Source organism: Cotesia glomerata, linkage group LG3 (genome assembly GCF_020080835.1).
Source record: "Cotesia glomerata isolate CgM1 linkage group LG3, MPM_Cglom_v2.3, whole genome shotgun sequence".
Classification (NCBI taxonomy): Eukaryota; Metazoa; Arthropoda; class Insecta; order Hymenoptera; family Braconidae; genus Cotesia; species Cotesia glomerata.
Window position 1 is genome coordinate 24,889,868 of NC_058160.1, and position 26,849 is coordinate 24,916,716.

At 28.7% G+C, this 26,849-nt stretch overlaps 1 protein-coding gene across 6 annotated transcripts in view; it reads right to left on the bottom strand.

Annotated features, from left to right (window-relative positions):
- Positions 1-20,622, bottom strand: part of LOC123262138 (optomotor-blind protein-like) — an 89,994-nt gene extending 69,372 nt beyond the window's left edge. The window contains exons 1-3 of one of the 6 annotated variants that reach the window (XM_044724237.1): positions 19,339-19,352; positions 18,051-18,983; positions 11,839-12,172 (exon numbers count right to left, since the gene is read on the bottom strand). In XM_044724237.1, the coding sequence (XP_044580172.1) occupies positions 11,839-12,172; positions 18,051-18,894 (1,178 nt within the window). In that variant the 5' untranslated portion in view covers positions 18,895-18,983; positions 19,339-19,352. Of the gene's footprint in view, positions 1-11,838; positions 12,173-18,050 lie in introns of all 6 variants that reach the window. The other 5 variants (XM_044724241.1, XM_044724238.1, XM_044724242.1 and 2 more) reach the window with 5 other exon arrangements.
- Between the last annotated feature and the right edge of the window lie 6,227 nt (positions 20,623-26,849).

Below are 26,849 nucleotides of genomic sequence, written 5' to 3' on the forward strand. Positions count from 1 at the left end.
ATATTTAAAGAAATCAAAACGTATTTTCAGAATATAAAAGTGTAAGCACACGCACTCGGTACTCGATTGCGTGCAATAAAAAAGCAATATGATGCACTCTATCTCGTTATCGCGTGTATGGGCTTTTGTTGCCTTGAAAACATATACATACTACAAAGTGCCATCCATGTATAGTAACAAGCTCATGATAATCCATATAAAATAACTCTGAGTAATTGAAAAGTGTTATTTATTCGAAAATATTTCTTTACTTTTTCTGATTATGGTTACCTCCAATTTCAACATTTATATTTACAATATTTAAATACATGTTACATATATTTTAACTACCTAAACTACCTGATACATATCAGATACTTCGTTTATTAAAACTTACATATATAGAAAAGCGCATAACAACGTAATTACGGACACACGGTGTAATATTATCTGATTTTTTCTCTCACAATTTTGTTCCTTATTACTGACTTTTACAGATGAATAAAAATGTAAATTTAGTATGTTAACAATTTTTTATTTGTTAGTATTCGATGCTATACATGTTGCCGATTTTTATCATTGATGATGTAAAGATTAAATTTCTCTGATAACTTGGTTACTTTTGAACAGAATCTATCGATTTAAAAAAAAAAAAATTAGAAACACGGTTGACCCTGAAGGCCACCCCTGCAACTTCCCGCTAATTGCATACCTAGGCACTTAAAATTGCACTTATGACGTTTTTGAGCTCTTCGAGATCAAAAATACAATTTATGTGTTATTTTGAGCTCTCCGAGCTCAAAGAGATAGCTCTTCTATGCTTTTGAGCTCTTCGAGCTCAAAAGTCTTATCACAATTTGATGAAACGCGATTTTCCTAATTTTCAAACTGCTGTAACTTTTTAATAAATCAACCGATTTTCACGCGGTAGGCAGCGATCGATGTAGTTTTTTGAGCTCTATAAAAAATTTAGAACAAAAAAATTAATCTGATAAAAAATTTCAAGGTTATTACAAAAAAACACTTTTTTCGATTTTTTTCGACAACGATATCTCACGAACGCATCAACCGAATTCGGAGATATTTAAAAAAAATGAAAAAAAAAGAAACAACTTTTTTTTGCAATTTCTCGAAATCTACTAGTCTGAATCGGTTCCAACTTACAGGAAATCTAAGTTTTGCGAAGCCCTTTCGAATGACACCAACCGCGATGAAATCGGTCAAGCCGTTCAAAAGTTACGAGGTTCACACACACACACACACAGACATACGGACATCATCGTGAAAATAGTCAGGAAAGCTTGCTAGGACCTCGAAACGTCGAGATCCGATGAAAACTCGATTTTCGAAAAACGGGGTAAAACCAATTTCCCGATTTCTGAAAATTTTCAATTTTCTTAGCGGGAAGTTAAAAACAAATTAATTTTTTTTTAATAATTTTGGGATCTTCAAAAAAATTTTCAAAAAAATATTAAACATAATTTTATTAATTTTTTTTATGAGTGTATTTTTCAAATTTTTTTATGAATATAATTCGTGTTGCATAATTTTATTTTAATTGTTAAGAATTTATTATAGAAAATTGAAATTTTTTTTAGAATAGAGATTCAAAAAAAACGAATAAATTTTATTTAGGAGCCATTTAAAAATTATATTCATTAAAACAGTGAAATAAATAATTAAAAATTGTAAAATAAAATAAAAAATTTCAACTGTATAATTTAAAATAATAATTTTTATAAAATAAGGACCGAGTACTAAGAAGAAAAAAAGTGTTGATAATGACGTTAACACTTGAAGTATGTAAAGTGATGATAATTATTTAATACCGAAGGAAAAAAGCGACAGATTAATTACAGTACAATTAATAACGATGAAAAAAAAAGTATGTACATGTAAAATATAAAATGTACAATAAAAAAAGGATTTATAGAAAAGTATCATTGCATATTGTGCATGAATATGTAATGCGAAGTTAGTAACAAGCGATGTGAGTAACGTTAGTTAGTATGTTGACCTTAAATTTTCACATAGAAAAGTGATGCACACATACAGTGCTTTCGCTTATATGTCTTCTCGTCCACTTCACCGACGCCCTAAGCCTATAGAAAGCACATCAATGCACGGGAGAAAAACTGGGAGGAAGAGTATATGAATGTATAGGCACTAAGGAGAAAAGAAGCTAAGTATGGAGGGGTCGCGTAGGATATAGAAACACTTCCTCGGTCTTACAATCGCGAAACATGATTTTCAAGCTCACACGCGCGTGTAGAACACGTAGCCCCACTACGGCTAATTACCGCGCCGGGACCCTAAGGGTCGCAGTCTCTTTCCCGTCCCTTTCTCGCGGAGATCGTCCAAGTTAAATAAACATTAGCGCATGCGTTCTTTACTTTTGAAAAATATCTGTTGTGTGATACTTTGTTGATTACTCTCACCACGTGGCTTCACTTGCCTATTTTATAATCATCATCATATCACGTTTGAAACTTTTAAAAAATCAACTTTCATTTTTTTTTTGTAAGGTAAAGTACCCAGTAGTTGAACAGGTTTCAAAGTAAAACTTACTTGACCCTACTTTTAATATATAAAGGTGTAATTATTTGTTCAAATTAGTGATTTTCATGAAAATATAAACAATTTTGAATTGATTGAAGCGCAAAATAACGCAGATAATAGATTATTTATATTTTGACAACGTTTTTAAAATAGACTATGACAGGAATAGTAGTTGAACAATCAATTCTGATAAGCCGTAGTTAAACACTCTGGGAGCTGTAGTTGAACTAATAAAATATATGGCAATAGGCACACCAAAAATTTTCAACGTTTCATTGAAATATCAAAAGAAATATAACATATTATTGTAAAATATTAAAAATAATACTGTGAATATTTAATATGTTCATTTAAAAATGAGAAATATTTATATTTAATTTTTTAATTACATTTTTTATGAATGACAAAGCAAATTTTCAATTACAAATCAAAAAAACTCAATTCAAAACTTTCAATACTTTTTAACTACACTAATTTTTAGTCATAAAACTTATTTAAATTGCAGTAATTAATACAAATCACAATGCTGATCACTAGTCTATAAAACTATTAGAGGTTATAGTGCTGTTAAAAGTATACGGCCCCAGCCTGTTCAAGTTCTGGGTACCGCTTTGAAAATTTGGAGGTACAGTTGAACGCTAAAATTTAATATAAAAATTATAGTTTATGTCTTTGCAAAAAATATATGTTAATTAGAAAAGACATTCCATTAGATGGTACAATTTTTTTATACTTAAAATGATGATATACCGTTTTTTTTTTTACTGATTGTTCAGTTTACGATTTAGTACCTTTTTCATGAAAAAAATAGCATCTATCGGGGATTCTCGACATGTCAGCTTTTAAGTTAATAAAAATATAATTGTTTTGATTTATAATTGAACAAATTTACAGGAATCAATTACTGTATCATTTAATAATTATAATATGCACATATTACTCATAATAAATTTACTGATTTTGTATTATAACAATTCGAAAAGTCTGTTCAAGTACTGGTCCCATTTTTATTAGTGTTTAAGTACTGGGTACTTTACCTTACTAAAAATTTTTCGACTTTGTATGAGAAAAATCCGTGTTGAAATTTTTACTGTATACTGAAAATAAAAAAAAATTCTTCGAATAAAAATAAAAAAGTTTATTTGAAAAATTTCTTCATTACTCTCCACTATAATTAACCTTGTTTAAGAAAAAAAAAAAAAATAAAATAATTGGTGTTTTTATAGGAAAAAAAAAAAAATAAATCGGATAATTTAGTGTGTAGAGTGTTTTATTATATTATACTACAAATCTAAGTTACTGTTGATCTAAGATTTTAATCTTACAGTAGGCGTTTTAATCATTAGCCGACAGAAAAGACGAGAGATTAACAAGGTTGAGGACAAGTTTTGTTAAACCGATTACCGCTTGGCGCCTACGCTTACTCTCTTCGCTTTTTCTCTCTTAATCTTGTATTAACCACCGCGGTTGGGTATCTTTGTCACGAGCGGCACTGTCTTGATGGGTTTGTTTGCCCCTCAGAAATCTCCTATCCCAGGCACAAGGCACAAGGCGTTTGTTTGATTTTAAAATCAAGGAGATTAAGTCGCTTCACTTCATTTATACTGTCAAACTAATATTATATCTTCGTGATTTCTATGCATAAGTGTTATCACAATTGTAACTTATAACTTGCAAGTCGGCGTTAACTTTCCGTCAATACTACACTGATAGAAGGATTTCTTAGTATTTAAAAAGATTTTTTTGTAAGGTAAAAGCCCCAATAGATGATCATGTACCAGTATATGATCACTCCATGTATTTGTATACCTATATTTGTGAATATAGATATACAAATACATGGAGTGATCATATACTGGTACGTGATCATCTATTGGGGCTTTTACCTTACTTAAGAAATCATTTCTTAAACATCATTTCTTAGTATTTAAAAAATATTTCTTAAATACAAAGAAATATTTCTTAAATACTAAGAAATATTTTTTAAATGCCAAGAAATGATGTTTAAGAAATGATTTCTTAAATACAAAGAAATCTTCTTAAATGCTAAGAAATCCTTCTATCAGTGTAATATAAGCTTATTCCGTTTATAATGCAACCGTTTAATTTCTCGTACTCATAAATCCATAGCTAATCGCATGATTAATTTCTTCCATAGATTACAATGTTCATACATCTCAATCATTCACTATTATGTAATTGAAATTTAATTATATAGTGTCTATTGATTACTGACAGTACCTATAAATATACATTCTATATCTATGCTGATATACTTATGTATAAGTCTTTTCATCTTTTTTCTTTTTTATTTATATTTATTCCGTTATAAGTAATTAACTATTCTTTAAATTGAGATGAAATTTTTTGTGACACATAAAGAATACTCGGACTTTAATTTTTTTCTGTTTAATTAAATATATAAACGTCATACTATTGAATAAATTAAAAAAGCTATATATTTTTTTCTTCTTACTTTTAACCTTTAAAATTTAACACCAAAAATATTAACCAAAAAAAAAATGTTGAGTATTTTTTGTCTTGTATTAAAATTCTTGAACCAAATGAAATTTACTAAAAATTTTTATATCTTCACAGAAATAAAAATTAACTTGAATCAAGAGAAAAATTCTTAAACCAAGAAAATAATTTTGAAGAGATTCATTGTCTTGGATCAAGACTAAAAATTCTTGAATCAAGTAGAATATACTTAGATCAAGAAAAATTTCGTAGTTTAAGAATTTTTTTATTCAAATCAAGAACATGAAATTCTTCAAAATTATTTACTTGATTTAAGTAAATTTATTTTTCTGTATTGGATCAAGATATTTTCTATCCTTATATTTTTAATTTTGAATTGTTGTTGATAAAATTTGTCAATTTATTTATCGAAAAAATAAATTAAAAATCTGTATTTCGACATAAATGTTCACATTCTGTCTGCGCAAACAATTTTTAAAAATTTTGATCTCAACTTTAAATGAAATAAATTCTTGAGAAGTGAATTTTGAACTTCGATCAGTTGAATATAACTGTTACAAATTGTGTAGTCTAAAATTAAATGATTTTTATATACATTATTATTTTGAAAGATAACGATATTTAATTTTTATATTTATCTCAAACTTTTTTGAAAGTAAAGTGTATAACGCTTATAGAATACTTTTTCGCTGTAAGTTAACTTTATTTCATAAATTTTAATGACTTTACTTCACGCAAAGTATTTCTACAACCAATACATGATATATCCAATTAAGTTACTTCACACATACTCGAGAAAACTATAAATATTTAATGATAGTAATTACAAGAGACTTTTCTCAAAAATAACGTTATTTTTATAAGAATATATCCATGTATTTCATAAGTAAATTAAAATTAAATATTTTTTTAATTAAAATATTGAGTAACAACATTTATATTAATATCGATTCCTATCCTCGACTTTTTAATTAATGTATCCAATAAGTTTGTTTAAATGACAAAACCATTTGTGCAATTAATTTATTCAATATTTAAACTTAAAATATTTCATTACTGCTCCAAATTGAATAATTAATATAAATATATAATTGATAATTTTAATAATAAATCATCGATCTTGATGATGAATTGAACAATATATGTTGAATATTATAAATTAATGTTTATTTTATAATATTGGAAAACAAATAATACAATATTGTGTAAATAATTGTAATTTAAAAAAATAAACGTGAGTTTGTACAGGTGTTTTTAAGTAATTTTTAATTATTTTAATATTTAAACTTTTATCAAAAATATATTTATTTATTCTTCAGGATAGAGATATTAAAAGAATAAAAATTTTTAAATTTTATTAATGGTTGAAAACTAATTAAGAAATTTTTTTTAATTAACTGAATTATATATTTAAATTTATTTTTAATATTTAGATTATAGATGATTTACCAATTAAAAGTAGAAATTTGAAAGGTTTTTATAATTGTCTGTTAAACTTTAATTTAAGAATGAGATTTATTTATTCATTTTTTTTTTTTCATACAGAAAAATTAATAAAAAGAATATAAATGAAGAATTTAAAAATTTTAAGTTATGTAAAAAGTTTCTAAAAGTCAAAATTACTTTAATTTGCAACAAATATTTTTTTTTTCAGATAAAAATTTATTTTTACAAAAATCTTCTTGTTTTTCACTCAATATTAAAAAAATGAACTAATCTTAAAAAATTTTCCTACTTTAAAAATTATCTGATTAGTCAAAATAATTTTTTTAGCTCAAGATATTTTCTCTTAAATCAAATAAATTTTTCTATCAATGTCAGTAACATTTAATTGAATCTGTATACAGTTAAATTCTTAAAAAAAAAAAAATCCCTATCTTTATTATAACCGAACGACTTAACCAAAAGTAGGTGTTAGTGTCTGGACTATTCATACATACTTGAATGTTTATAAACGTCCGCAATTAAATTTATAGTTTTAGTAAGTAGCTTTGCCGAGATTACAACTCGACTAAACTAAAGCAAACCAAAAAAAAAGCAAAGGAAAGGAGAGAAAGTTTTTATATAGAAGTAACATAAAGGTAAAGGGAAGGAAGTAATTTCGGGGCCCAAGGCTCACACTTAACCGAACTGTCGTTTTGTGGCGAGACTTTTTGATGCTGATACACAGCACAGCAACAGAATAAGCTATCCAGAATATTTGTCAGGAGGAGAGGATGCTGGAGCCGTGAGCTCGAGGGAGATGGAGATGGTCAGCAGAAAGCAGACATGCTGAGTGAGAGAGACCTGGTATAATATCTCGTTTAGAGAGATTACAGGTTCGAAGAGGCTGCCAATGTATAAAACAAACATCGTTAACCAAACCCTATACTTAAGACCTCTCACTCTTCCTGCATTATTTACTCCTATGTGTGCATCAAAACTACTCTGCTCTCTCGGACTCACGTCTCTGTTCGCTCCTATCTTGTACTCGGCTCTATACTTCACTTCATACTTCTGACCATCCCCGGAGGTCCATTTGCTTCTTCTTTCTCTAACAAACAAGAGGCACATATGTGATGCGATGTGTGCGCACTAACGATCCCGATCTTGTGGTAGTGTCTTACTTATTCACACATCTTTCAAATCCACGTCTGGATTGTACGAGGCGCTTCTTCAACGTTAAACTTATGTGTGTTAATGTTAATATGCGAACATATGTGGATGTGGATAAACCAATACTCAATAAAGTACACAACACAGCATATAATATAAAACACATAAGTGAGAATCTTAATCCTGAAGCAAAGTACACCCGCACAAATCATTACCGCTGGTGAGTGAGTATTCATGTGTGAGTTTATGTACATATTTGGCCATATGTTGGACGTTCTTGAGAATATGAGAAAAATATTAACCAGTGAGCAAAATACATACGTGCAGACTTCACAGGTAGGTATTGAGATGTATGGTACGTACCGTACATAATACCCCAAAGTAAAGTAAGGAGTAAGAAGTACGGCTCAGGTAGGCTGAGACTGAGTTTTAGTAAGACTGGTTATATTATTCTCAGACTGAGAAGAGAAGAGAATATCAGGATACCAGTACAATTTTCATCAGGTGTAATTATCTGACAACCCTCTGCCTATATGTAGAATGCATTAAATTTATGATGGATGATGGATGTGTATATATATTATCGTCACTTTTATAACAACTCATACATGCAATCCCACTCGCACTCAAGTGTAAGTGGTTAAATATTTATGTTTATGTTTGTATTTATCCTTGTGAGAGTATGTATAATGATTGGTATAGACGAAAGATCCAGTTGAAGTATTGGATGAGAAAGAAAGTAGATATAGAGGAGGAGACGTGTCTACAGCGATTTATCGATGCAGATTGATTTAGAGCATACTGATGGAAAAGATTATATTGCTTCGAAGACATGCTGTATTTTCGATGATTATGTCAACGGAAATAAGATTAATGATAAGATTGATACCACTCGACTATTATTGACGTGGTGAAGTTGTAAGCTTGCTTTTTTAGTTTCTCAATTCTGAGTGGTTAATTTAATGCTGTATGGTATTAAATAGTAGATATTTAACATTTATACTCGTTATTTATCGAGGTACTTATGATTGATAATAATTGACCGGTAAATACCAGGTAGTTTTGATAAATTAATAGTATATTGGAGTTCAATATCGAGTTTAGTTATTCGGTGGCTAAATTTTGAATTCTATTGTGGTTGAGAAGATAAAAGGTAATTTCGCGGTAAATTAATATTACTTTATAAGTGAGTATAGTGTTTGAGGCTTTTTGTGATTGAACTTGAATTTTTTATCGGTGAATTTGTTCGAGTTTAAATGATTAAAATGATTAAATATTATGGTTCTAAAGAAGAGTATTGAGGTTAATTGAAAAATTGTTTAAATCAGAATATATGATTGATATATGGATAACTTTTTGCAAATAGTTATGTTTTAAAATTATAACTTAAATTCAATGAGTCATATTAGTATCATGTCTTGAAAATTCCATTTTTTTCATAAATTTTATTTATTTAAAGAAGATATTTAGAAAAATAAAAATTTTTGGGCTTAATAAATTTCTTATTCCGATAAAAAAAATTTATTCAATATATTTTAATTAAATTTAATTAAATATATTATTGAATAAATTTTTTTTGCCTGATTGGAGGCAATAAAATTATTTGAAATTATTTTTTTAGCTTAAGATTTTTTTCTCCAAAATCAAATCAATTTTTTTTATCAGTATATTTAATTTAACTTTAAAATTCATAAATTTTTTGAGTTAATAATGTTAATACTTTATTTATGAACTTCAATAAAAAAAAAAAATAATATCAGAAAATATATTATATATTAATTCTTTCTAAAATTTACTTGACTCTAGAATAAATTTTTTTGACTTAATAAGAAATTATTTAAAAAAAAAAAATTAATTTTGCCCCAAAACAACTTCAGTCTATTTACAATTTTCTTAATTCAAATAAACTATTTTTTCTATGTAATATATTGAAGTCTCTCTAATCACAATAACTAAACAAACCTCAACTAAAAATTAAACAACATTAGCATCAAAAATTTCTTTTCTTTCCACACGCACCTGCTTATACACCCATTAAAGGTATACATAATAAATATCCTTTCATTATAATTTACCTGCTCTATACCTGCTAATATTTCTAACCTTTCAGTACATCATAATTTCCCCAAATCAATTTTCTTTTTTTTCTATACTTAAGCTTCGCTTATACCTCCAATATTAGCAGCTCATAAACATTATATATCTATATATCTGATGAACATAAAAGATTAACATATGAATTTGACATTTACTTTATATATTCACTATTAAGTATCCGTATATTTATAAATATTTAGATGACAATTGAATCATTTATCATATCGCCCTCGTTCAATAAAAGCTATACACATTATATTGCATGTTAAATGTTTCATTGATTGAGTTTATTCTTATCAGTTATCAATATTTAATTAAACGCTTAATATCATGCCATTAAAATTTACTCAATAATTTATAAATAAAATCATAAAACAAAACTACTGTCTGCAATAAAATAATTTTCTTTATGTTAAGTAGCATTTAATAATTAAATTACAAAATCAAAAGATTAATTTTTATAACTCTAACTAAGGGATTAATTGATCATCTATAAAGATAAAAAAACACTTATTATGGTTGGCAAACCACAAATATAGATGTTTAACAGTTTTGCTTTTGTATCTATCTATCTGGTCTTTACACGGCTATAAAAAAGCGTCAAGGTATGCATGTGAGAGATTTACATCACTACTTCTCATTCTAATTCTATTCTATTGCTTCTATTTGAAGTTTCAAACGTAATGATATCCTCAGAGTGGTTGCTTTTGATCGCTCTTTAGTAAGTTAAAGTTGCTTACTATACAGAGTAATATAAGGGACACTATAGTCTGCTTCTATTCCGTTAGAGCCTCTACTCGGCTGATGGAAAATAAAGACAAGCCTAAAAGCGTAAACCACAGCTCACAGATTTATAAGACAGATACAGGCATGAAAAGGAAGGTTCGATCATGATTTTCCAGCCGGTAAATTATAAAAACTTTAAACACTCCTCAATGGTTTACAACCGAGGTATATATTTATATGTACTAATGATAGTTTGTAAAAATCCTTAATGTAAACTGTTTACAATAAATTATACCGGAGAAGTAGCAAGCATTATGTTTATCTTTGTAAATAAAAATCTGATTAATATGCAATTAAATTTTCATGTCTTTAATTTCAATAAATGGTATATGACTTTAATGACATAACAATTTATTAACTGTTAATAATTTGATTTATTTGGAAACAATTTAGATATATAACTGATTGTTTTTTAACTTTTTCTAATTATTTTATTAAAATAAGTATATTTAATAAATGTTAAGAAATTCATTTTGAAATGAATCTTTAAACTGAATAAAAATTATGTTAATTAAAAAAAAAAAATTTCGAACCAGAGAAATAATTTCTAAGAATTTATCATTTTAAATTGAACTGAAAAATTCTTGAACTAATAAATTTTTGTTAGCAAATTTTACTTTAATAATTTTTCATCTAGATTCATGGCGATAAATTTTTTTAAAATTTTAAATAATTTTCTTGGTTCAAGAGTTTTTCTTCCGAAATCAAGTAATTTTTTTTTTTTTTTTTCAATGTACGGTATAGTGTGAAGATCTTTCATAAACAAATAATCGTATAATTTTTTATAATAAAAGATGTGATACACTAATAATTTTCACCGGAAAAAAATTTTGTAATTTATTACAATCATTGTTTATTTATTTATTTTTTTTAATAAGAATGCTAATATTCTGACTAATTTAATTAAATTATATTATCTACTGAAGTGTTGGGGTTTTAAAAAGTGCCAAAATAAAATTTTTACACTCATTTTTTATGTAAGAGTATAAAAAATATTTTCAAAAAGTTGATAAATATTTATTAACAATGAATAAATAAATTGTGTTTAGTAAACAATTTATTAAATATTAAAAAATCGTTCTATCAGTGTGTTTAGTTCAGTTACATAAATGATGTACCTGATAAGAAGAATTTTATCAATGTGGATCTTGTGTAATTAACTGTCTAGTCGTAATGAGTGTAATTATCCCTAAATGAACGATACTGACTTTATAATAATAACAATAACAATAACTAATAACATAATCTTATATTATTTATAGATATAAATTAATAAATTATATAGTAAGTAAAACGAAAAAAGTAAAGTAATAAATAATAATATTTGATGAAGAAATTTACCTGCCACTCTTGGTAATAACCATCTCAGTGCCGAGTTTGTGGAATTTTTCCCAGAGCTCTTTACCCTCTAATGTGACCTTGGGATCGTCAACGACGCCGTCCTCCTCGGGATGGTGAGGAGGTACGAGATGATGAGGGGCGGCGAGAGGGTGGTGAGGTGCCATAGGAAGCGGCGATGAGTGCATCATGCCCGGTGGAAGAGGCAGCCTCAACGGCCTCATTGCTGGGCCACCTGGGCCGCCTTGGTGATGATGATGAAGAGCTGCTGCTGCTGCTGCTGCCGCCAGAACTGCTGCGTTTGCGTCGTCGGCTACGTGAGGTCCTAGGTTTAGGCCTGGAAATATTGGTACATTTTATTCTTGTTAGATTAAGGGATTTATTTTTATTTTTATAATGAAAGAAAATTTGGTGCAGGAATTTTTTGTTCATATCTTTATCTGAAAAATTTTTTATTTTAAAGACTAATTTGAGAAATTTTTATTTTAAAGGCTAGTATTCTGTTATTAATTATAAAAGATTTATCAAAATTGTATAATAATTATATAGATAAGAAAATATTGTACAGCATGAAATTTAGATGGCAATTTTTAAGTTCTTTTTAATTATAAATCAAAATTTATCGATGTTTTTTTTGTAACCGGTTAAGTAATACTAAAAGAGTTTTTGTTACGATTTAAGAAAAACCTGATTAAAAAAATGTATTACAAAAAGTATTAAAAATAACGAAATTTATTTTCTTTTCAATATTTTTGAATTCCTTCTTTTATAAAGAATTAATATTATTAATTGTTTTGAATTTTTTTCTAATCAGGGAAAAAGACTAGCTGAATTTTTATAGTTCTTCATGTAAATTTTAATAGTTAAGTATCCCAAGGAAAAAACTAAAAAAATTAAAGTTTATTTATTTATTTTTATTTGACATACATCAAACGGCGTAATTATACACAGAAAAAACAAACTTCTTGCACCAAGAAAACTTTAAGGAAAACAAAAGTTATTTTCGAGCAAGAAGAAATTTTCTTGGCTCAAGAAAGTTTAACTTCATTCAAGAAATTTTCAATCTTGAATCTTCTTTAATATTTTCTTGAGCCAAGAAAATTTATCAGTCCAGATTTTTTTTTTTCAGTGTATTTAAAAATATAATTTTCGTAAATTTTGTAAGAAACATCTTAAAACTCAAATCAAAATTTAGAACTGTACTTTATAAAAATTCTTATTAAAACTAATTTTTCCAGTTTTTTTGCTTGGACTACTGAATTATTAAAATGTACACTTTAAACTGTAAAAATTAGACTGTTCTTTTACATGCTGATCAAAAATAATTGTTTGTAATTTCTAGTAATAATTAAAAATAGAATTTTAACTTTTTACAGCACATATGTACAATTTTCAGTCGAAAATTTAGTTATAAAAAACATATTTGGTATCTGTTCTAGTAAAAAATATTTTTGAAAAAGTCTTCTGATTAAATCGAAATTAATAAATAACTTTTCATTATAAACTAGATGTAAATATTTATATTACCGTCATTAATTAATTAACAGAGTTTTATTTCAATATAACGAATGCAGCTATCAACATTATCGCGACGGTAGTGCGCTCTGCAGGATGAAACCTGACATTAATGCGATGTCTATAATTCCAAAAAAATTCTAAATAAATTCCCCAATTACTATTTATAATTTAATATTCAAACTGTTAAAATTTAACTACATCGTTCAAATGTTTTTAACTTCATCCAAATTAAAATTAATATCAAAAACTTAATCTTGTACTATCAAATAAGAGATTAAAATCTAACCTTAGATTTCCCACAATTTCATTCAGTTTATTAAATAAATTAATTTGCATAGTAAATTTAGCTTTAATTAAACAATAAAATTTAAATCCTTTTTCATAAAATTCCAAGTCGTCTTAATCGTGATGCGATATCAGTAGTTACAACCAGAATTTCTAGATGTAATTTCTATTACAACCCATTACACCCATAATTATTCTTGATAATCTTTAGAAAATTTTTACTACACACGCTATTGCATTTTTATATCCTAGGTATTTCTAATAGCGATGGCTGATGGTTATTGGGATGTAAATAAAAACAGAAAATCTAAATCTAAATAATTTTACTTGATTACTCGACCACGCGATTCTTATTCTGACAGTAATTTAGCAACAAGTGCTAAAATTTAAAAATAAAATAGATAAGCTTAATATGCATGCATTTACTGATCTATAATATATATTTACGGATATAAAGAGAGTCGATGCTCTCTTATATGTGTATACTAAACATGTATATGAGTATATATGCTGTACTCTGTACAACAAAGTATTAGTATATACAAACTGTTTAGTAAGTTTAACTCAGTTTCATAGTTCTTATGTTCCTCAACAAGTATAAACCCACACTTTTCTTTTGTACAAAGACTCTTCCTGGGATGTTCAACGAGCAAGTTCGTAGATATCAATTTTACAAACGAAGCTTGTAATCGTAAAATACAGTAATAATTGGCATTAGCCTTTAGTTTTTTTTTTCACTCAACTTTGTTACTTTTACGGACTTTTTTTTTAAATGTGTAAGTAAATAAAGAAGTATAATATCAACAATAATAATAATAATAATAGTAGTTCACTAATTCTAAATAAATAATAAATAACTTTGGATGTTTTTACATCATTTTTTATGTTGTACCATTAACTCTAGACGGGCTTTTTATACAATTGATCATCGAATACAAAAAACAAACCAAAGAGTTTTGCTAAGATGAGCTGCTATTTGTTTGTCCTCCAGGGTCAAACTCACCCGCGGTCATGCTTCTGGGAAAAATATATATATATATATATATATATATATATATATATATATATATATATATATATATAAATTCATGGTTCAACATTTATACGAAGGCTTGTCTGAGTATAAGTCAACAATTGACTATAATAAATAAATAAAAAATAAAATATAATTTTGTAAATCTTGCTCAGTCAATAAAATTGATTTTAATTTGATTTGATTTAATATAAATTCATTTGTAAATATTATATTATTATTGGAAGCAATTGGTTGGTATGGAGTAAAATTTTAACGAATAATTAATTAAATTTTGCATCAGAGATCGCCTACAAAGAACTAAATTATTCAATAAATCGGAGTCGAACACTCCTCAGTTTGTTGTTCATATTATCTATAACAATAATAATAGTAATAATGATAATAGTAAGGATGATGATAATAATAGACAATATAGAACGGCATATTTAGCAATTCAAAGAATCGACGTTGCGTAAAACATTTACACAAAGATATTTGCGGTACGCCTGATGTAAATTAAGGGTATAAAGTTAAGAGACAAGACAAGTCACCGAGGTCTAGGCTTCATCAAACAGACCACACACATGCTATCACATTTTTATCTGACAATTGTCACTGATGCATATACGTATACTCAATAATGCCGCGTCAATATGTATTTATTATCTTTATCGTGATTTTTCCACTGTAAATTATATCATTTAATGTGTGACGTAGTTTTGGTAATTGATCATTGTTTTGTAATTTTATGTACGGTGCTTACACTTTTCGATCAAAATATGATGAAATTTGTTTAAATATTTTATCACCTTTTTGAAAATTAAGGAGTAGGATGATTTTATAAAAATATAAACCAAATTGTACAAGAATGATATATACTTAAACGCGTTTTTTAAATTTTATATTGAATATTTTACATAATCATACATTTAAAAATTTACTTGAATTTACAACATTTCAAAAAAGATCTAAGATGTTCTTTTGGAATTTTTTTTCTAAGACTAAAAAAATGTCTCGTTCACAAAAAAACTTTTTCTTTTTGATTAAGAAAAAACAATTTGAAGTATTATATCATTTTTAATTATTTATATAGCTCCAATAATTGAAAAAAATATATTTTATCATTCATAAAGTTTTTATAAAGTGTGAAATAATTGTCAACATTGCGTTTGTGGTCTGATCAACCTGATTATTATAATTATTAACATACTTTTAATGTTTTGAGAACAAAATTAGTTTTTTCATTATGAAATAAAAATTTCTTTTAAAATTATAGGAGTATGAAAGAAAATTTTTGTAAATTTTTATTTTCTAAAGAATTAATAAATATTTTTAAGGTAAATAATTGATACATCAGTTCAAGAGAAATAATTTTTCAAAAAATCATAAAAAAGACAAAATATTAATACTTTAAAAATTTTTCTAAATACAAAACAATAATTATATTATTAATCAAATTTAAAATTTCTGTAGAAGAAAAAATCCATAATTCTTTTGAATATACAATTTTATAGGAACAAAAATAATTAGAATAATTAACAAATGAATAAAACTACTAATCCCAGCCGATAAACTGTATCAATAAAAATGAAAAAGGTACTGGTTATTGAAAACAGCAATAAATTTATAAATAAATATTAATTGTAAAAAGTGTAATTAGTTGAATAGAATAAAGTTTTAAAAAATGCGCAATGATGTAATGAAAGTAATTTTAATAATCTCTTCCTGCAGAGTATATTTAGTCGTCCTGATTAGACTTTACGACGTTAAATATTATTTTATAAATTGAAATAAGCTAAACAATTATTTTAATTTTTTTTTCGCAAATTGCGGCTACTAAGCTACATAATGTGTCTTTGGTAATTATTACGGAGGTTTGAATTTCGAATGCAAGCGGCACGTCAGTTTGCCCTTGGCTAAGATTAATCACTGCTAGTCTATGAGCAGTTGTTGGCTGTGAGCCTGCAGCACTCAGAAAAAGAAGCAACCAGCACGAGCGTCACGCGTCGCTCCACGAAATTAATATGCCGTAAGTTTAAGCTACTTCTCAAACGTTTTCACCAATTCTTTTTTACTTCTTTACTTGTCCTTTTTCTATTCACAAGACTTCAAGTTTATTTTTTTTTTATTTAATCTTTTCTCAACGATCTACTGCAATATAAAAACTCTATCTTCAATTTATCCCATTTATTTTTTACCTCAGTAATAAATAATTAAAACAAATTACAGTCAATTCAAGATTTATTACTGCAGGTACTCGCACTGAAATTACATCACTTTATTTTAAATTATTCCTACAGGGACTTGGGTGGATTTTTTTCCGAGACACGTTTCACGCCTGTAAATAATTCTTTAACATAAAATAAAACCCAAGCGCTAACTGACGTGATCTCTATCCCAATACTTTAGTACAAATTTAAATACAAAATAAAAAAAAATTTTATTTCAAGTCATTTTAATTCAATTCACGCGTAGAAATATCCATAAAAAAAACACTAAATAAAACTAGGGCGTGCGAACTATTAAAAATATTTTTGATTTTTGAATACACGTTAAGAATTATTATTATTTTGATTTTTAAAATTTTAAATCAAAATTATAAATTATAAATTTTATTTTATTTTCAAAAATTTTGAATATATTAGTTTAAAAGAAGTATATCTAGTTAAATGTCATTGTTTTGAGTTAATTTTAGAAATTATACATGTGAAAAAAAATTATAATGAATTTATAAATTCTAAACAAATTTATAATAATTTTATATACTCAAGAATATGTCAAATGCTTACAAAAATAGAATATTTTATTTAAAATTTCTGCATAAAAAAAAAGTCTCTTATTTTGGAGTTTTTTAATTAATTTTTGACTATAAAAAAATTTTTTTATGCAATATATGAATCTATAATATTAATTTTATAAATTAAGAAATTTTAATTAAAAATTTATGTATTTTTTAATAATTTTATCAATAAATTTACTCCAAAATTAAAAATCATATATTACAACTCCAAAAAATTTCACTTCTGTTTTAGTAATTATATTTGTAAAATTTTTTTTTTTTTTCTAAGTATTTAACTATTTTTTAATGAATATTTCAATGAATTATTTTCAAGTTTTTATTTAGATTTATTAGAACTAAAATAATCTTCAGGAAAACTTGAGCTACTTTACAAGAAAAAAATTTTATCAAAACAAAATAAAATTTTACCAATCTAGGATTTATTGATCTAAATATTTTCAGTAGCCAAGAAAATTAAATTTTGATACTTGACTTCTCACATAAATTTCTAAAAAAATAATTACTAATTACTTTAAAAAAATTCAACTGATAATTTCAAACAGAGTATAAATTCTACTTTGCACAGCTAAAAAGCGTTACTAAATAAAAATAAATCACCTTGAGGTGTAATCCCGTGTAGATTAAACTGCGGATGATGATGAGGACTACCAAGTAGCCCCTTGGCCGATAGATGATGTGGATTATTAGGATTATGCGCCAAATGTACACCACTGGGATTGCAAAAACCCGCGGCAGCTAACGCGTTAAAATAATTTGCCGCGGCCGCTTCCGCCGCCGAATGTCCAATTTGGTCACGGTGATTATTATTATTATTATTACTACTATTATTATTATTATTATTATTATTATTATTATGTGGTGGAGGCGTTTCAGGTGCAGCGGCGGGACTTCCAGGTCCACCAGGCGGCGGAGAAGCGCTCCCCTGAGACGAGGATCCACCAAGATGCGAGGGATGGTTATTGGCAGCAGTAAGCAGCGAAGAGACACTGAAGTCAGTGGGCCGAGGAGCCGCTGGTGCCGGTAAATGGCTGGATGAAAGATGACCGTTCCCGTTGCCGCTCGCCGAATTGTTTATCGATGAGAATGCCGAGTGCTGATTAAGTGTCGGCCCGGCTGCTGATGCAGGATACGCCATCCCAGGCCCTCCCGCCACCCCCCTGAGCCCCGTATTGGCACTCTCTAGTGTGTTATTTACCTCCAATTCAAACAATCGCCTTCTGTTCCCTCCTAAGTGAGACGGATGTTGCTGGTGGTGCTGCTGATGATGATTGTTTAGATTATGCCGGTGATTGTCCAGCAACAACACTCGGTTGTCCTGAGAGGCCGAGAAGACACCGTCCACTACCTCCACCTCTTCCTTGGGTCTTATTTTTTGAGGTGCCTGTAATGGAGTGCTGGCGCAGTGGGTACCCCTGCACGTCGTGTCTTGTTCGAATCTCATCGAGATGCTGGGGCGAATTAACAGAGTCGCGCGAGATTACTCTTCGACTCTCTAATCTATTGCCTAAAAACAATCACTTTTTTTTTCTTCTTTAAATTGTTATTATCTTCCTCTTTATTACTCCAATATAATTATTTTATTTATTGTTAATCTAATATCATGTTCATGAAGATACATGCGTTTTTTTTTATAGTCAGTGACTCTGTAAACTCTCACAAAACTATACTCCATATTTTAACACGCGACATCGCGCGCGTTTTATTTTTATCTCGTTTGTATTATCCACTCCTGTCAAAATTAAACGCATTGAAAAGAACATAGTAAACACACAGTATTTTTTTTTTTTTTTTTTTTTAAATACTACCAATTAATAACAGTCACACTTAAACAATTTTGATTATTTTTTTTTTAAATAATCACTTTTTAATTCCAAAATTCACAGACACTTTTTAAATTAATACCAAGATTAATATGTTTCTATCAGTCGTTTGTGATAAACAATTAAATTTAATCCGGCAAATGTATATATTTCTGTCAATGTCATATCTCGGTGATGAATAATTAACCAAAGACATGCACGAACTCAGCTAGTTAATTTAAAATCCACACTTATTTATTTATTATTATAATATCAACACTGAAGAACAAAATAATAAATATTTTCAGCTGTATCCTTATTCACAACTCTTGCAATTATCCTTGTTATTTTAATTACTTTATTTTTTTATCCACAACACTTGTTTTTTTTTTGCATATTTTTGAGTGAGCTTTATTAGCATGCGTGCAAAAAACCGGGTGTCAGCGTCCGACGGGCGACAAACGCTCGGCACTCTTATATATCTCAATATAATATCTCGTGGCTTGTTGCAAAACCCGTCCAGCTTTTTAACCGGCTCACAATTTAAATTTCAGCACAAAAAACCATCGACATATTTTTATTTATTTCAATATTTATTTATTAAATAAAAAACACTGTCCACTGTCAAAAAATTTAAACTCGCTTTTAAAAAGGAGCGATAGAATAATAAAAAAAAAAAAACAACAGATAAATATGACAAATTTATCGGTAGTATATTAAATAATAAAAAAATGAAAATATAAACAACACTGATACTGTACTTAACTGTAAGGCGTAATATTTATTGTGGGATATACAAAATATGTGCTCGCATCGGGCTCAAGGCCCGGTGTGCCCGCGGAGAGACTGAGGTGTTACTTGGGTGGCGCCGCGATGGTCACTGAGCAGCGCTAGGATTGACACCTCCTCCGGGATTCACCCCCACACCTCCCTCACGCTCGGTTGGAGGTGTTGGTGTGCTAAAGTCCCGAGCGCGACCGGTTGACTGTTGGAGCGAGCGAGAGGGGAGACTCTCCCAGCGCAACTTCGGTAGGCGTGAATGCTTGAGGGCAGCAACGCCAACACTGAGACAACCCGGGCTCCTCCTCTCTTCCCCTACAACGACCGACCACTTTTCTCTTTTCTGTTCTCTGTTCCTCAAGAGACTCAGCCCGAAAGTCGCGACAAACCGGCTACGTCTGCGATAGAACGACAGGGTAGAGGTGGCAGTCAAATATCCCTGGTGGGGCTCACCAGATTCTCATATCACTGAATGTCAATGTTTGTTGCACCCTCTACTCTTTACTTATGCTGATACTAGCTCTGGGCAGAATCCAACCAGAACTGAGACGCAAAAGTAATATAAGCAATTTTTGTAAAAGGAACGACTTGGAACGGCGGACTGGAGAGAACTGACAAGTTCTGAGCTTAAAGCTCCGCTTGGACCTCTCCGCGTCGCCTAGCTGGGCGATAATGAGGGCTCGACGCCCGGATTGGCGTTCCGGCGCCAATCCGGGTGGCGTTGCCCGCGACGCCTTTTCCGACGCTCGCTCTCTCTTTATTTTTTACTCTTTTTTAGGATTTAATACTAGTCTAGATACTTTATTCTCGATACGACACGATACTCTACGAGCTGTACCGAATAGTTACCTTCATCCCCACCTTTTCAGCTAAGGGTGTTAACCGCGAGTACGCCCATTAACACCACCCTAAATCCAGTTGCCCGTTTTATGCTCACTATTGCTCTAAGGAAGGGGAAAATTCCGATAATACTCTAATTACTCTATGAATGTTTTAGTTTTTTATTTTTTTTTTAATTTCTCATGTGATAAGCTAATAATGATAATAATAATTCATAATTTTTAGAAAAAAAAATAAAAAGTTTTAATTTAAATTAAAAGAAAAAAAAAATTCTTAAAATTAATTTCAAATTTGGTAAATTTAATTTTTGGAAAAAATGAAATTTTTTCTTAATACAAAAATTATTTTTTTATTAAAAAAATTTAATACAAAAATATTAAATTAGTATTAAAGAAATTTAATACAAAAATATTAAATTTGGATTAAAAAAATTTAATGCAAAAATATTTATTTAAAACTTTTAGTGAAAAAAAAAATTTTGTATGAAATAAAAATAAAAATTATTAAAGTTACACCTGTTAAAATTTAATAATTTTTATTTTATAAATTTCTTACTGATAAAAAAAAAATATAGAAACCTTACCTATGTTTTTTTTTAAAATATTTTGAGAATATTCCTTGTAAAAAATTAAAATCCAATAAATCTGTGTGTTGAAAAAATAAAGAAACAAATGCACAAATAAAAAAAAAACTCTTGTTAAAATAATATCAACAAAACCGAAAATAAATGTTAACTATGAGCGATAAAGTAATATGATATTCAGAGACATAAATAGCTAGCTGTCTGACCGAGAAATGAAAGCGCGGAAAGTTGAAGCATTTGGTGTGAAAATTGACGCTCAGAGGCGAGACGCGCACATTGACACGGTGCGTTGGTTAAACAGAATACAGCGTTGAAGGGGAAATGTTTTACTGGCCCCGCCTCGCCCGAATCCCTTCCACCGTCTGACGAGCTCCCCACTCCTCGAGCGGTTCGGTAGCTGTCGATCCACCCTTAAACTTCAACCCATCCCCACTCGGGAGAGGAAGATGTGAGGGAGACTACCGCGACTCACGACGTCGACGACGACACAACACACTCACACGATCGCGCGCAAGGCTTCTCCACGTCGTCATCCTTCGCGCTTAGAGTGTCACAGCGACGCCCAGAGCGTCCGTGCGAGCTATTTCGCTTGTATATGTGTCCATTTATCCGAGTGTGAGTGTGTTTTTTGCCTCTTAGTACATCGACATGTACTTGTATTTGTATCTGTATCTGTGTCTCTGTCTTTCTTCGTCTTGTGTATTCGTGAGCTCTATGTACGACAAATACCAATGTAGGACTCCAGTCACCGACGGCCATATCTACTTGCTTTTGTTACTTATTGTGTACTTAATTATTATTTCACTTAATGATCTCTGAGGTGATAAAATTTCAAACACACCCGTTAATTAACATTTTTTTATTGCTTCATTAAAATTGTCCTCTGAAATTGAAAAAAAAATTTAATTTTGAAAGTTAAAAAATTTTTTTCAATTTCAAATTTTTGTTGCAAAAAATAAATTGTGTTTTCTAATTACAAATTATTGACAGCAATTCCTTCATTTTATCTTCAAATATTTTTCGGTCAATACTATAATGTCTTTTTTTTTGTACTTTTACGCAACGCCAAAGTTTCTAAGTTATTATTGTTGGGCTGGAAGGTTATGAGCAATTACACGCCGGTAGTTATGAATTTTATACTCTATCATAGTGACACACGACAATTCTGGTGACATATTGTGTAAGCGCTTTGACATACAAATAAATATGTCATATCGATCGTCTATAAACTAATGAGACCCTTTAATTCGACCATTTACGAATCAGTGGGTCAATGTAAATGTATACATGTGTGTTCTGATTTATATTTCGTCTATTATCATTTTTTTATGACTGAAAATAAATTAAATTGGACATGTACATACATTAAATTATATATCTTATGTTTACTCTATAATTTCAGAAAGGTTTTTTTTTTGGTTTAAAATGATAATGTTTTATCTGTCACAAAATTAATTTTCAGAGGTCTTATACTCAAGTTATTTTATAATTTATTTTCTTTTTTGCTAACATTGTAAAAAAAAGTTGAAATATTTATGTGTCTGATATAATATTAAAAATATTTTGAAGAACATATTTTAATAAAACTTACAAGTTTTTAAAATTTTTTAAATATTTTTCTGCAAAATATAACATTAATGTTTTAAATAGCAAATTTTTTTTACTTTATTCAGTTAATTTTCCATTTAATTTTTTTATCTAAAAATTATTAGTTCAATATTCATTATAGGTAAAACATTTTTTTGATTACTTAGATAAGATTTATTTAGACTATTGATATTTAAAAATTTCAAAAAATCTATTAGTTACACTGAAGAAAATAAAATTCTTCTATAAATAAAATTTTCTTCACACAGTAAAAAAATTTTCGTCAAATTTAACATAAATATTTGTGTTACTGACTGTTTTTATACAAACTAATGTTAATTTAACATTCTAGTGTGTTAAATCAACACATGAGAATGTGAAATTCTAAACACTAGAATATAATATTCCACATAAAAATTTTTACACTACACAATGACGAAAAATTTTTTACTGTGCACGCAAAAACATTTTTTTTTCTTTTTATTTTCAAACTATTAAAAATATATTATATTTTTTTGTTTTAAAAATTGGTCAAAATAATTTTTAATTAATTCAAATAAAACATATTTCCATATTTTTACCTACTATAATAAATTTGGTTCATTTCAAATTTTTAAGTCCTGTAAATCCTGAAGATAATTTTTATTTCTTTCATCAGTGCTTCAGAAAATTTGCTAATTTGTACACACGTAATTTTATTTGTAATAAAAGATATGAGTATAATTTTTTTCAATGTTACAAAAAATAAATTTAAGGAATACAGTATATGTACAAAAGACTCCATAACACAAAATAAAAAATAGTTATTGAGTAGATATAACAGACTGAAGACAAACGACGTGATACTTCGTCAATGCATATAAACGATTACTGTATATACGATCGATGGATGTAGAAAGAGAGTTTGAGAATTTGGTTGAAAAGCAACTAAAATAAAAATGAAAATGAAAGAAAAAAAAAATTACCTATATCTCCTACCTAATACGAAACGTCACAAACAGGAACAAGATAGAGTAAGACCAAATAAAATAAAAGGAAAGAGCAAACGAGACGACGAAGCTACAGACCGTAGAAAAAAAAGTAAATAAAAAGCCCAACAAAGACTAAAAAAAAATTGGAAGGAAGAGCGACGTAGAAAAGCGTAGCATCAGGAAAAATAAAAAATAACCATGGACAAGGGTTCGAGAAAAAGATAGATATAAAGAAAAATAAAGTAAAAAATTGTCCTATGTACACACGTACACTCACACGGGCATTTATGGATGGGAAAATGTACATGGGTTCATGTACGTGCAGTGCTTGCTACGGTGCGGAGAGCGGTGGTCATAATCGCGCAGACCGCGTCATAATCCGCGGCGAAAAACATTTTACGACCTACGGAGCTGGGAAAAAGGCAACTCGGGCTTATGGGCATGGTCATACCCAAGGAACGCCCACGATACCCGCGACATCCCTACCGCTGTCGTCGATTCGTGGATCAGCAAATGCCGCGGATCAGCGGTGGAACTTTGGTAGGGGATTCTTGTCTAGTCAGCGTGTGTGTGAAAGAGGGAGAGTCAGGGTCCTCAATGCTCGAAAGAGGAACGGAGACGATGATAGTTGTAAGTGTGGTAGGGAGTTGGCCGTTTGAGCGCCGCGATCTGGTGGGGAAGCCGCGAAGAGCCACGGAATAATCGACATTTCAACGAGGACGACCAAGACCAAGACTGAAACAAGACGGTGGATGTATTTTGTATAAATAAGATGAACGAAGAAGGATAATAGATTCGACGGGAACGAGATAAGGACATGTGTATCTTCTCTGCTTACGGTGCAAATCATGGACCTTTGTATCTATATGTGTTTTAACCTAAACTGGTGTGTGCAGCTATGAAACAGAATGAGTAAGCCCAAGATCAGACTTCAGCGGTCGTGAATTGTTTTATTACCGGAGCCACGTTGAACGTCCGGAGATCTTATAGATATTCTACAATAAATTTATATTTACCAAGTTTCATTTTAGTACCATGCATACTTATAATAGCTTATTTACAAATTGACCGATCTTTTAATTTTGAATGCAACAAAAAATCAAAATTTGATAAGTACTTGTGATAAAAACGTGTTTTGATATTTGGGTGTCAAAGTTTTCCAATGTAATATTTGATTTAAGTAAACAATTTTTAACCATAAATTATTATTTTAATAAATTTGACTCAAGCAGAAAAATAAAATTTATTTAAGCCAAAAAAAATTTTTTAGTTCTATAATTTTTCTGCTTGCTTCCAAATAATAATTATTCCAAATGATCTTATTGGTTCAAAATTTTTTCTCTCAAATAAAATTAATTTTTTTCGAAGTAGTAAAAAAATTGGTGGTAAAAATTTTTGATATCAAATATTTGTCACTTTTGTGAATTGAATCAATACTTTTCTGTTTTTAACATGATATAATTTTGTGAATTCAACCTACAAAAGAGTTAAAAATTAAATATAATTAATACAAATTTTTCTGAATGCTGGAAAATTTTTTACTGTGTGAAAAAATAATAGTTTTATATTTTCTAACAGTTCCATTATAAATTTTATCAAAAATTTATGAGACTATTTTTACATCTTAAAAATGTTAAAGGTCTTATATTATTAACATATTGATCAAAAATGGTTATTGGTTTACTTCAAACTTATTTATACAGATAGGAGCTATATATACATACCTACAAACACATACACTTGGAGTTTTACTGTTTCATTTTACTCCACTGTTATAGTTCAGAATTAAACCCACTGAATAGTCTCTATAACTAGAGTCTCTAGTCCGAAAGCTAACGATCAACGATGGTGAATCTTGAGTTTGTCGAGACTATATGACGGAGTAAAGATAAAAAAAAGACAGTAAACATCCAAGTTTGCTGAAATGATGTATACATGCAGCTGCTATATGAAATGAATTTTCTTCGGCATCTGTATAAAGATTACCGATATAACTATATAAATGTATATATGTATAAGATGTACGAAAAATACTAAACACACTTATGCGTTGCAGTCTATAAATCACAAGCGGGCATAAACAAAGCTCTTGATGGAATAGATTGCCGAGGTATGTGCGTGACGAGCATCACTACTCACATTATATGTTCCTCATGAAAGTGAACAACTAAATACTCAAAATGTGTATTTATACATGTAAAAATATGACAAGTTGTGTTTATATTTATGTATTACATATGTTAATGACCAGCTTTAAAATTTGTTATTTATGATACTCAGGGATAACACACTGCAGTGTGGCTTTAAGATCTCGGTCTACCACCCAAATGTGTAATGTATGTGATGAGTAATTCGTTATTTTATTTTTTAAATATTTAATGCTGTCTTTTATGTTTTGTCTCGATTTAGCCGTTTCGGTCTTCCGCGTTAACGACGCGCAAATGACTTACGAGCTGTCCTTCTGGCACGTAGTCTTCAAGACACACACCCAGCCGCGAATACAGTCACCATGCTTGTGTAGTTATAACTCGTCCGTTTAAAATTTACTTATATCACTTATTTATATTTTTATTCATATCCTACTTTAAATGCGTGGTTAATATTTAATCGAGACAGAAAATGTCATTTGTAAATTTAAATATATATTTAAAATTTCTTGATTTTTTCTAAATCATAATTTTTAATGGGAATTATTTGAATAATTACAATTATTTATTATAAATATATGAATCATTCATCAAATTCGGTAGGTAAGATTTAAAGCTCAACATTTTTATGTTTTTAATATTTAATTGATTATTAAAATGTAAGACTTGTTACATAACAAACGTGACAC